Source organism: Oryx dammah, unplaced genomic scaffold (assembly GCF_014754425.2).
Source record: "Oryx dammah isolate SB20612 unplaced genomic scaffold, SCBI_Odam_1.1 HiC_scaffold_20, whole genome shotgun sequence".
In the NCBI taxonomy this organism is placed as follows: domain Eukaryota; kingdom Metazoa; phylum Chordata; class Mammalia; order Artiodactyla; family Bovidae; genus Oryx; species Oryx dammah.
The window spans coordinates 57,485,869-57,499,083 of NW_024070204.1; the positions used below are offsets into that span (position 1 = coordinate 57,485,869).

General features: G+C 38.1%; 1 protein-coding gene across 1 annotated transcript in view; it reads left to right on the top strand.

The window, feature by feature from the left end:
• Positions 1-13,215, top strand: part of NLN (neurolysin) — a 95,716-nt gene that overhangs the window by 62,001 nt on the left and 20,500 nt on the right. Inside the window, exon 9 of the mRNA XM_040262621.1 lies at positions 6,776-6,977. Coding sequence (XP_040118555.1) covers positions 6,776-6,977 — 202 coding nt within the window. The remainder of the gene's footprint in view (positions 1-6,775; positions 6,978-13,215) is intronic.

Sequence of the window (13,215 nt, forward strand, 5' to 3'; positions counted from 1 at the left end):
TCTGTACTCAGAGATCTGGTTATTACTACTAGCACTCATATGGGGACCAGAGAGTAATGTTTCGTGAGGGTAATGACCTAGTTAATAGTCACTTTCTGTCAACTGACATGCTTGCTTCTTGTTTTCTTTGTCTACTTGACTCAAAAAGAGTATATTTGTAGTAGGAAAGGAAAGACCAGATTCCTTCTTTTTAAAATCACATATCAATTTTAATTCATCAAACCCTGAGATTCTCAAACAATAGAAGAAACAAAAACTCAAATAGTTCCAACGTTAAGAATGCCAGGTAATGGTATCTTTTTAAATCACCATCCTTTTATAAACAAAATGTAAAGATGTAATCTCGGAGTAAGGAAACCTCTGAAATTAAGTAAATCAAGTTTATTTTTTAAAAGAAAAGATTAAAAGCCCCTCAGTGGCACTGATTTTTAAATTAGTAGCAGTCTTTATGGCTTTTCATAATGGACCAAGAGGTATAAAATATACCAGGATAAACACTTTCCAGATTACTTTAGTTCATTTTCCCCTGTTAAAAATAATATTTATAGGTCTGTTTACCTGTTTAAACAATTCAGTCTAACTACATGAAATCATTGTAGAAACAATGATGGGCCCTTTGAACATCCAGAGACTAGCTGGCTGAAAATGTTATGAAATTCAGTGCACAGTTTCTGGTGTGTTTGTCCATGGGTTCTCTTCCTTCCTTTCCCCTTCTCTGTCTGCCTTCCCTTCCCGTTGGCCTGCTCACTCCTAGCTCAGGCTTGACCAAGTTCTTTTCATTGTTGTTGATTTATTTCTACTTATTTATTTCAAATAGATTTTATCTTTTAGCGCCCTTCTAGATTCACAACAAAACTGACCAGAAGGGACAGACATTTCCCATATATTCCCTGGCCCCACACATGTATAGTTCCCCCGTTATCAACATCCCCCACCAGAGTGGTACATCTGCTAACAACTGATTAGCCTACATTGACACATCATTATCACCTAAATTATATTTGGGTTCACTCTTGATGTTATACTTTCTTTGGATTTGAAAAAACACATAATGTCTATAAACCATTAGAGTATCATACAGCGTAGTTTCACTGCCTTAAAAATCCTCTATGCTCTACCTATCCATTTCTTGCCCTGCCACACCAGTCCCTGGAAACTACTGCTCTTTTCACTTTCTCCAAAGTTTTGCCTTTTCTGGAATAATGTCATATGTCCTGAGTCGCTCAGTAGTGTCTGATCTTTGCAAACCCATGGACAGTAGCCCGTCACGCTCCTCTGTCCATGAGATTTTCCAGGCAAGAATACTGGAGTGGGTTGCCATTTCCTACTCCAGGAATATCATATGGATGGAATCATATAGCCTTTTCAGATTGGCTTCTTTCACTTAACATTGTGCGTTTAGGGTTCCTCCATGTGTTTCATGACTTAATAGCTCATTTCTTTTCTTTTTAGCACTAAATAATATTTCATTGTCTGGATGTACCACAATTTATTCATGCATCTACTAAAGAGCATCTTGATTGCTTCCAAGCTTTGGCAATTATGAACGAAGCTGTCATAAGCATCCTTGTGACATAAGGGATTTCCCTGGTAGGTCAGTGGGTACAGAATCCACCTGCAATGCAGGAGACCCCAGTTCAATTCCTGGGTCAGGAAGATGTGCTGGAGAAGGGATAGGTTACCCACTCCAGTATTCTTGGGCTTCACTGATGGCTCAGCTGGTAAAGAATCTGGCTGCAATATGGGAGACCTGGGTTCTATCTCTGGGTTAGGAAGATCCCCTGGAGAAGGGAACAGCTACCCACTCCAGTATTCTGGCCTGGAGAATCCCATGGACTGTATGGTCCATGGGGGTCTCAAACAGTCGGACGCGACTGAGTGACCTTCTAATTCTAATCTAAGCATCCTTGTGCAGGTTTTTGTGTGGACATAAACTTTCAGTCCCTCTGGGTAAATACCAAAGAGTGCAATTGCTATAGTGTTTGGTAAGAGTATGTTTAGTTTTGTAAGAAACTACCAAACTGTCTGCCAGATTGGATGCACTATTTTACATCACCACCAGCTATGAATGAGAGTTTCTGTTGTTCTACATCCTGTTAGCATTTGGTGTTGTTGGTTTTCTGGATTTTGGTCATTTTAATAGGTGTTAGTGGTATCTTGTTTTAATTTGCATTTCCCTGATGACGTATAATGTGGAACAACTTTTCTTATACTTAATTACCATCTTTGTATCTCCTTTGATGAGGTGTCTGTTAAGGTCTTTGATATATTTTTTAATCAGATTGTTTATTTTCTTATTGAAGAGTTTTAAGAGTTCTTTGTATATTTTTGATAACAGTCTTTTATCAGATGTCTCTTTTGTAAATATTTCCTCCTAGCCTATTGCCTGTCTTATCATTTTCTTGACAGTGTCTTTCTCAGAGCAGAAAATTTTCATTTCAATGAAATCCAGCGTTATTAATTTTTTTTCTTTCATGGTTTGTGCCTTTGGTGCATCTAAAAAGTCATTGCCAAACCCAGGGTCATCTAGATTTCCTTCTGTGTTGTATTCTAGGAATTTCATAGTTTTGCACTTGACATTTAGGTCTGTGATCCATTTTTTGAGTTATTTTTTGTGAAGGGTGTAAGGTCTGTGTCTAGACTCATTTTTTTGCATGTGGATGTCTAGGTGTTCCAGCACCATTTGTTGAAAAAAATTGTCTGGGCTCTCTTGTATAGCCTTTGCCCTTTTGTCAAAAAGAGGCTGACTATATATATAGAAGAGTATTTTTAATTTCCAAATATTTGGATATTTTCCAGGCAGCCTTCTGTTATTTCCAGTTTGGTTCTGTTATTGTTGGAGAGTGTACTTTATCTCTTTTCAGTTCTTTTAAATTATTTTGATTTATGTCCAGCGTATAATTAGTCTTGGTGAAGATTCCATGTGTACTCGAGTGTTGTTTTCTGTTGTTGAGTTGAGGGTTCTATAAATGTCAATTAGGTGAAGATAACCGTTAACGTGGTTCAAGTTTTTTGTTATCTCAGCTGATTTTCTCTCGGCCTGTTCAATTAATTTCTGAGAAAGGAAGCCTCTAAATGATTTGTCTATTTCTTCTTTCAGTTCTATTAGTTTTTGCTTTGTGTATTTTTTTAAATTGAAGTATAGTTGATTTACAATGCTGTGTTAATTTCTGCTGCAACAATGTGATTCAATTATATATATATATACATTCTTTATATATATATATGTGCATTCTTTCTTTTCTGTTATGGTTTATCATGGGATATTGAATTGCTTAGTATATTTTGAAGTTCTGCTTTTAGATATATGCATATTTAGAATTGTTATATCTACTTAGAGAACTGTCCCATTTATCATTATATAATGTTCCTTATTATCTGTAGTAATATTCTGAGTTTACAGGTATTTCCTTTTAGCGCTTTAAAGATGGCATTCCATTGTCTTCTGGCTTGCATAGTTTCTGACAAGAGATGGCTGTAATTCTTATCTTTGTCGTACTACATGCAATGTGTTCTTTTCCTCTGGCTGCCTTCAAGATTTTCTCATTGTTCATCATTTTTAGCAGTTTCACACACTTAGGAATATGGGATAATTTTTTTTCTGGTTCTTTGTTTTGTGTTTGTCTTTCTTGGTGTTCTCTCAACTTATTGGATTTGTGACTCTAGTGTCATTAATTTTGGAAAATTCTCAGCTATTCTTTTGTTTTGTTTGGATTTTTTGGCCTGCACTGCACAGCTTGCAGGCTTTTAGTTGCCCAGCCAGGAATTGAACCCAAGCCCTTGGCAGTGAAAGCGTGGAGCCCTAACCACTGAACCGCCAGGACATCCCCTAATTTTGGAAAATTCTCAGCTATTCTTCAAATATTTCTTCTGTCCTCTATTCTCCTTCTGAAATTCCAGTTACATGTTTCATAGGTCATTTGATATTGCCCTGTAAGTCTTGATTCTCTCTTTGTGTGTGTGTGTGTGTGTGTGTGTGTGTGTGTTTGTACGTTAGATAATTTCTCTTGACCTGTCTTTGGGTTCAATGATTCTTTCCTTGGCTGTAAGAAGTCCATCAATGAGACTATCACAGGCATTCTTCATCCTTAATACTGTGCTTTTCACGTATAGCATTTTCATTGTATTCTCATAGTTTCCAGCTCTCTACCAGAATTATTCATCTGACTATGCAGACTGTCTACCTTTTCCTCAAGAATGTTTAACATTTAACAATTTATTTTAAATACTCTAATAGCGCCAACATTTTTGTCATATGAATCTATTTTTTTTGGTCTTTTTGCCTCTTGTCATTGTGTTTTTCCCTTGTGTCTTCATATGCCTTACAGGTTTTTTTAAAGTCAGATGTCTTATATAAAACAGTTAAGACTAAGACAGTCTTTATACCTAGCAGTGGGCACATACTTGCTAGGCCTTTAATGTGAGTGTCTGATTCATTCTATTTAATACTTGAGCTGGATTTGGGCCTTGTTATTGCTATGCTTAACCTCAGTGAACCCAAAGCTTCAGCTCAGATTCCTGTATGTGTTTAGGATGAGAGCTTATTTGCCAGAGTTTTTTTTAGTATCTGTTCCCTGCTCAATGTGAGTTTGTCCATTTGTTCTGTGCTTTCATGCTCTTGTTCCTCTCCTTGTAGTAGACTGCTACTATTTATTACTAAATTCCTATTAGCCTTGTTAGGGGAGTGTCATTTCTGTTGTTCAGATTAAAGGTCAGTCATAGGAAGGCTCTGAGTCCCTGGGTGTTAGGAGTGGTCCTATTCAGTGAATCTGCCCCAAACTCAGCTGTAGGTCTGGGCTGAGGATGTTTTCCTGACCCACCTTCAGAGTAGAGTTTTTTTTTGTTTGTTTGTTTTTCTGTTACCATCCCCCAGTAGCAGTGAGGTTTTACCAGTGCTCTTAAGGCAACGGTGTGTTTTGCCTTTAAGGTCCAGGCTTGTGTTCTCTAGGAGAGAGATGAAACAGACCTGGGCAGGGCTCCCTTCTACTAGGCCTGCATCAGCACTGATTCTTTCTCAGGGCTCTCATCCTGCCCCTGATTTTTTGTGTGTACCCAGTAAGATCTGTGGAGAAAACCTTACAAATGGATGCAAAATTTCCCTCATTTAATAACTCCTAGTGGTTCCCTACTTTTGCTGGTCCACCATCAATCTTTATCAATTTGTTAAAAATTCTCTTACTGGTGTCTACAGGTTAAACACACACACACGCACACACACAAGCCAAAAAAAAAAAAAAAAGTGCTTGCTTCCTTTCTCTCTATCCTTGGAGGCATCTATCTTAGATTGTAGGTTGCCCTTCAACTTTCAGTTTATGATGGACTTCCCTGGTGGCTCAGAAGTTAAAGCATCTGTCTGCAATGCGGGAGACCTGGGTTCGATCCCTGGGTCAGGAAAATCCCCTGGAGAAGGAAATGGCAACCCACTCCAGTATTCTTGCCTGGAGAATCCCATGGACGGAGGAGTTTGGTGGGCTACAGTCCACGGGGTCGCAAAGAGTCAGACATGACTGAGCGACTTCACTTTCACTTTCAAGAAAAGTTGTGATTTGCAGATTGTCCATCATGTTGCTGTAAGAATAGGATCAATGGCCTGTTCAGCTTGATTCTTAATCAAGCTGTTTATTAATGGGAAGCTGTAAAAAGACTATAGTTTGTTTTAGTTTTGCCTGAATAACTTCAGCAAGTAAAAAATAGTTATGAGTCACCAAGAAAAGATAATACAGAAAAAGATTTACAAATCAAAACATCAAACTAAACTTAAATGTATTTTAGTGCTCTGAGCAAAGAAAAGAGGAGGAAACCTATTCCTACAATAAAGTCTAATAGCCCTTAGCTTCTGGAGAGACCATCACAGATATCACATTGTCCTAGCATAGATGACTTTACAGTATAATTTATGCTTTTTTCCCCAGGCTAACTAAAACCATTCTGTTTCCAAAAAGGCCTGTCTGGTTTATAAAAGGAGCTCATTTAATTATGAGTACTGATTCTCCCCTTATTGAATAAAAGAACAACTTTACTCTCTGGATTTTAGTTTTTATCAGTTTTTTTAATCAATTTTAATTTTAAGGAAAAAGTGCCTAGTAAGTCAAACTCTGTATCTCATATTTGCCTCAACACTATTTAGTGTTTAATGATTCCATCTTTGAAGACAAAAAGCAGGAGCTCGTTAAAATAAATTGGGCATTCAACTATACCCTATTTGAGGTATATATTAATTCTTACATTAAGATTTCAACACAAGTTCAGTTCAGTTCAGTCGCTCAGTCGTGTCCAACTCTTTGCGACCCCATGAATTGCAGCACGACAGGCCTCCCTGTCTATCACCAACTCCCAGAGTTCACTCAAACTCACGTCCATCGAGTTGGTGATGCCATCCAGCCATCTCATCCTCTGTCGTCCCCTTCTCCTCCCGCCCCCAATCCCTCCCAGCATCAGAGTCTTTTCCAATGAGTCAACTCTTTGCATGAGGTGGCCAAAGTACTGGAGTTTCAGCTTTAGCATCATTCCTTCCAAAGAACACCCAGGACTGATCTCCTTAAGAATGCACTGGAAACCTTGGAAATATACTGCATATCAAGCGATAGTGGGTTTTTTGTTGTTTTCTTTTTTAATTTTCGTTGTTTCATTTTGACAGAACGTTGACCTACTTCATGAAAGGTGAGTTAAATGTTTCAAAGCATCTTCTGTTATCACATGAGTGCAAGAGGCCATGCCAGTGTTGTTGCTACAGAAGAGTGTTTGTATCTCACCAGTTGTGCTTCTGGCCCCTCAGGGAAGGGAAGTACAGCCACGCAGCCTGCTTTGGTCTCCAGCCTGGGTGCCTGCTGCCTGACGGGAGCCGCATGATGTCTGTGGCCGCCCTCGTGGTGAACTTCTCACAGCCACTAGCGGGTCGTCCCTCTCTCCTGAGACACGACGAGCTGAGGACTTACTTCCATGAATTCGGTCATGTCATGCATCAGATTTGTGCACAGGTGAGTGATTTTTTTTGTTTATTCGTTTAATGGTAAGCCTACTAATTGCTTTTCCAGAATTTTTTTCCCACTGATGTCAGATTTCTCAACATGTTTCTTAGCATGTTTTTCTCAGAAGCTGAACATGTTCAAAAATGTCATAGGGCTTCTGCAAAACCACAAAATTTTTCTTATTGTGTCCTCTTTCACAGCATACTTTTACTCCAAAATCAATCCACTGATGAGAGAGCTTCATTGCATGCCATCCTATGGCATGAGCACATGCGTGTTCAGTCATGTCTGACTCTTGCGGCCCCATGGACTGCAGCCTGCCAGGCTTTGTCTGTGGGATTTCCCAGGCAAGAATACTGGAGTGGGTTGCCATTTCCTTCTCCAGGGGATCTTCCTGACCCAGGGTTCAAACCCTGCATCTCCTGTGTTTCCTGCATTATCAGGTGGATTCTTTACCACTGAGCCACCTGGAAGCCCCACCCTATGGAAAAAGAAAGAAAACTATTGTTAAGGAAGGGGGTCAAATATTTGTGTTTCCCTTTTAAATCTTTTCCTCAGAGGACTTTGGTGTAAGCTTCAGAGATAAACTGTGCTGTAATCTGTCTCTTATGCTTATTAATGCTGTGTTTAGTTCAGTGGTTTTCAGTCATCCAGACTTTATACTCCTTTTTAAATAATAAATAATTTCTTAGACCATCCTTTACTAGGTGTCAGTTAAAACCACAGCTAACATGGTATAACCATGGGGGGAATTTACCAAGAAAGAGATGTATGTGTGCAATAGATTACAACTAATTTCTCTTTATTTAAAAGTATATTTATTCTCAACTTCATAACACAGTCCAGTAAACTAGGCCCAGACTGTTCTAGGATGAACCATGTGAATTTGCTAATATTTAACCACTATTGACATGAAAACATCTAGTTCAGTTGTTCAACCTAACAGTTTTTCAAATTGATATTTACATAAATGGAGGGACAGTTTTCCAAACTGGAAATCTCCACCCATCTCTAAAGGTGAACTTTTTAGAAATAACCTCTTTATTAGAATAGTTTTAGATTCACAGAAAAATTGCAAAGATAGTGTTGCCCTTACTGTTAACGTCTTACAGTACATTTGCCAAAACTAGGAAGCTAACTTTGGTATGGTACTTCTAACTAAACTCAACACTTTACTTGGATTTTTCTAGTTTTTCCCAAACGGTCTTTTCTGTACAGATTTTTTTTTTTTTTCAAATCTAGGTAATATCCTCACTAAACATAAATGAAAGCATTTTGTTTATATTTTTCAAATTCTGGGCCCGCCAGGCTCTTCTTTCCATGGGATTTTCAGGCAAAAATACTGGAGTTGGTTGCCATTTCCTTCTCCAGGGGATCTTCGTGACCTGGATCGAACAAGGATCGAACCCTGTCTCCTGTGTCTCCTACACTGAAGGCAGATTCTTTACCCACTGAGCCATCAGGAAAACCCCTTAGTATCCTCACTAAACATAAAAGAAAACATTTTGTTTACGTTTTTCAAGTCCTAGACATGGTTGTGTAGTATCACATAATGAAGAATTCAGGTTACATGTGAATAAACCTGAATCTTGCAGCAAAAACTGCAGACTTGATACATAAGTGGTTTTGTCAATTCAAGACCAAGAGTAGTATAGCCACTTGTCTTAAGAGTGCTATTAATATAGCAGAACAGCATGGATTGGGTGCCTTATAAATAGCACGTTGCCCTGACGTGCAGTTCGATGCTGCACATCCAGCACCCCACACCTAGAGTAGCCCCTGCTGCTGCTGCTGCTGCTGCCAAGTCGCTTCAGTCGTGTCCGGCTCTGTGTGACCCCATAATCAGCAGCCCACCAGGCTCCTCTGTTCCTGGGATTCTCCAGGCAAGAACACTGGAGTGGGTTGCCATTTCCTTCTCCAGAGTAGCCCTTAATCGTTGTAATAACCAAAAATGTACCCATTCTTTTCCAGAAAGCTACTATCACTTTTGTTAAAAGTAAAAAAAAACCATTTAGTTCTTTCAACATTTTGTCTTTACTTCCTGGTGCTTCCATGTTCTATTTTTAAAAAGCAAAGGGGACTAGGATATGAATCTATTCAGATAAATAGATCCTGGTATACTAATACAGCCATTTCTACTCTCTATTTAATCCAAAGAAAATAAAGCTTTCAGAATAACATAAATTTTCTTCCTTAGATAATTTTAACGTCTATTTTCACAGCAACAGGGTTCCTGAAATATTTATTTTCCATCAGTGTCCATTCTGTGACCAGCATTTCCTTTAAGTAGAATAAAACTAGATTCCATTTTCCTAAAACATTTTTATGAATAATTTGGAAAAGTCAAATATTTTTCTTAATTTCAGACTTCTGTAACTTAGATTATCTCAGATCCAGTTGTGTGCTTGTACATAGGTAGACAGTAGATCTTCTTTGGATCTGAGAACCTATGAAAATCTGATTTAAGCTATAGAAATCTCTTTGAGAAAAATGGACATAAATTCACACAACCAAATTTTTACATGGAATTTCAAAGGGCTGCTAACCCCCTAAAGCCTAGGTCATATTGAATTCCAAGCTAAGAACTATTTCCTCCTTTGTTTGGATGTTAATTATCAGCTAATGATTTCATGAGGAAGTCATTTGGTGTCTTAATCACATTTATTAAAATAATACTGATCCTCAAATAGGGTTTTCTGTGCTTTTGATGCATGTTCTTATTTTGAAACACAACCCTCATTTAACCTTAATATCGTATGCTTATCATGTATTCACAAAGCAGTTCTCTACTACGCTGTTATTCTCATTATTTCTTATGTTAATTTTGATCCTTTGAAATACCCACTTTAGTACTGGAAAATAAATTTCTTGGTACTATTTCATTTTAAAGCTCTGTGACTCATGACTGAAATATATATACACTTATATGGCTGAGCTATATATAAATATATAATTATATATGTGACTGAACATGCATATGAGTATATATGAAACAGTATGTATACCGATATACTGATGATAGTATATATGCTGATGATCAATATATATATACTGATGAATGAAATACATGTATGTTTCATATATATACATACATGTATATGAATAAACTATGTATGCATGTATATAACTATATGTGACAACTGTCTATCTATATATGAATCAGAGCCAACTCATTGGAAAAGACTCTGATGCTGAGAAAGATTGAAAGCAAAAGGAGGAGGGGGCGGCAGAGGATGAAATAGTTAGATAGCATCAGTGACTCAATGGACATATATTTGAGCAAACTCTCAGAGGTAGAGGAGGACAGAGAGCCTGGTGTGCTGCCGTCCATGGGGTCACAAAGAATCAGACACAACTTAGCAACTGAACAACAACAAATATATATGAATCAGTATATATACTGATATACTGATGGTGAATGATATCTCTTGAAACAGTAGACTATATTCAAAGACTTGGCCTAACCTCCTTCATGAACATAAGATGTGTCATACAGATGAATAGTATATTAGTACAATCCCTTGTTCTAATGAGATTATCTTTGAAAAGTCTCTTGTTTGTTAATCCTTTCAAATGTCCTATAATAATTTAAGATCTTTTAAAGTAATGTATTTGAAGCCAGTGATCATTGCTTTTGTCTTAAAAATCACAGACAGATCCACATATTTGCAGCTTTATAATGATTTTAAAACCTTTTGTACTGACCTAAAGTAGATGGAAATGAAAAAGGAGTATAATAGTTTCTGTGTGCAGTAATATTTCTGACTTATCTGAGAAATGTATAGTGAATTTATTAATTTGCTGTATATATTCAGTAGATTGTTTTTAAGATATGGCAGCCAAGTGTTTCAGTTCTCCAGGCTGGCAGTTTGCAAGTTTGATGACCCAAAGAGCTTGCCAGAGCTTGTCATAGTAATATTTAAATAGGTCAGCAGGAACATCCAGTTTTCAAACATGTAGATGGACTAGTTCAAGGTGTCTACCATCTCATCATTCAGGAGATGAGTTTCACTCATGTCTTTGTCTTTACACTACAGGGTAGATAATTTTGACGATAGCAGTCAGGAGGTGGCATCTCTAGTATCTGTTCCTGTTTCATGGCTTTATTGTGGTTTGGGCTGTCAGTAATTGCTGGCCTTTTGAACTTCTGTAGAAAAGAAGAGTAATGCTTCCTAACAGCTTCCATTGTGTTGTCTGTATTGGTTGTACATTAAGAGCAATAATGAGTTGTGGACTGTTAGAGATCATTAAAGCAACACATAAGAATCACAATAAAGCCTTATTAAAGTGAAAGAAAAACTTCACATTTCAAATAATCTGTCAATTTCATCTAAAAACTAATAAAGTATTTTGTCTGCTTTAAATATTTTGTTTAGATAAACATAGTCTATATCAGTTAGGAAGCACCCTAGTGTTATAAAAAGAGTACTGGATTAAAAAATCATTCATGTATTTGTGGGCCTGGCTGTTTGACTTTTGGCACGTTTTTCAGGCAACCCACTCCAGTATTCTTGGGCTTCCCTTGTGGCTCAGCTGGTAAAGAATCTGCCTGCAATGCGGGAGACCTGTGTTCAATCCCTGGGTTGGGAAGATCCCCTGGAAAAGGGAAAGGCTACTCACTCGAAAATTCTGGCCTGGAAAATTCCACAAAGAGTCAGACACAACTGAGCAATTTTCACTTTCAACCTCCTTGAGCCATCTCTTTTTTTCTTACTCAGAAAATGGGAACAACAACAGTTCTCATGTATACTTCCCTGGAGTGCTGATGTGATTAAATAATGTGTGAAAAGGACTTGGAAAAGAGTAAAGTGCCATACATATCTGAAGTGTTCTTGTAACCATGCTTATATATAATTCAACTCTTTTGAAATCGATAAGTAGCATACAGGTCATAATTTAAGAAGGTTGTAAAGATTGCCATGAAGAAAAGCACTGTCATTCAGATTTAAAAGAGTTCACAAATGCCTACCCTCCATGGGTATTGGGTGAAGATCTATGGAAGGTGATTGGAAACCATCACATTTGTATTTTTGTTGTTTTAATGATTCCTGCCTACTTAGAAGTTTGAGTCCTAGAGCTAGAGCAGAATGAGCACTTTGTTTATTCATTTATTTATTTTTTAAAAGTATCTTTTTTTTTTGGTTGTGCCCTACAGCTTGCAGGATCTTAGTTCCCTGACCAGGGATTGAACGCAGGCCCTTGGCAATGAGAGAGTAGAGTCCTAAACACTGGACCAGCTGGGAGTTCCCCAGTTTGAGCAATTTAGAGTATTGGCAGAGGTGGAAAGGAAATCTGAGTCCATTTATCTTCAGCATTAACACCAAGGAATAGGTACTTGGAGGAAGCTAAGGAGAGGCTTGGTCAGATCAGCCAAGACTGTACTGGGCAGGCCAGGAAGAATGATGACAGCCAAGATTTACTGAGAACTGACCATGTGCCAGGCATTGTAGTCAGTGCCTACATCCGTTCTTTAATTTGGTACATACAGTATTCTCAGAAGTGGGTTGACCAGCCTACTTCTATTACTATACTATCATTGCCCCTGTTTTCTTTTTTTTTTTAGTTCTACTAGTTTGTTGCCACCAACCTCCCTCCCTCCACCCCCCTCATGCATGCGTGCTCAGTCATGTAACCCCATGGATTGCAGTCCACCAGGCTTCTCTGCCCATGGATTTTTCAAGGCAAGAATACTGGAATGGGCTGTATTGCCCCCATTTTCAAGTGGGAAAAAACTAAGACTTAGAAAAGTCAAGTGTTCACCCAGAATCTAACCATCCTGCTCCTCTATATTTTATCGCTCGTAACCATTCCTTGCACCCCCATCCTTGTGATGGAGACAGCATTATGTCATGGGGTCTGAATTTTGGCTGCCGGGTACGGATTCCTGTTGGATGGACTTCTTCTTTCTGAGTTTCTTCTATCGAATTCCTGTAAATGTGTGTGGAGTAATGAGATTATCTAGTCCCACATTTCCCTTCGTGTAAGTTGACCTTTTAGGCTTCAGTCCTGAAGTTCACTGAATACCTATCAACAACCTTGTAGCCTCTGCTCCCGGCTCCCAGTGCTACAGGCTGTTACAGTTTCCAACGTCAGTGTTAGAAGCAATTTCTTTCAGGATCCATTTTTGTTATTTGAATATTTGTGTGTTTATACATACACAAGCACATAGACATATGTGCACAGAATAAATGCTGAAGTCATGAACCAAATGTGATGCCATACAACATCATTTATTTCTCTTTGAAGA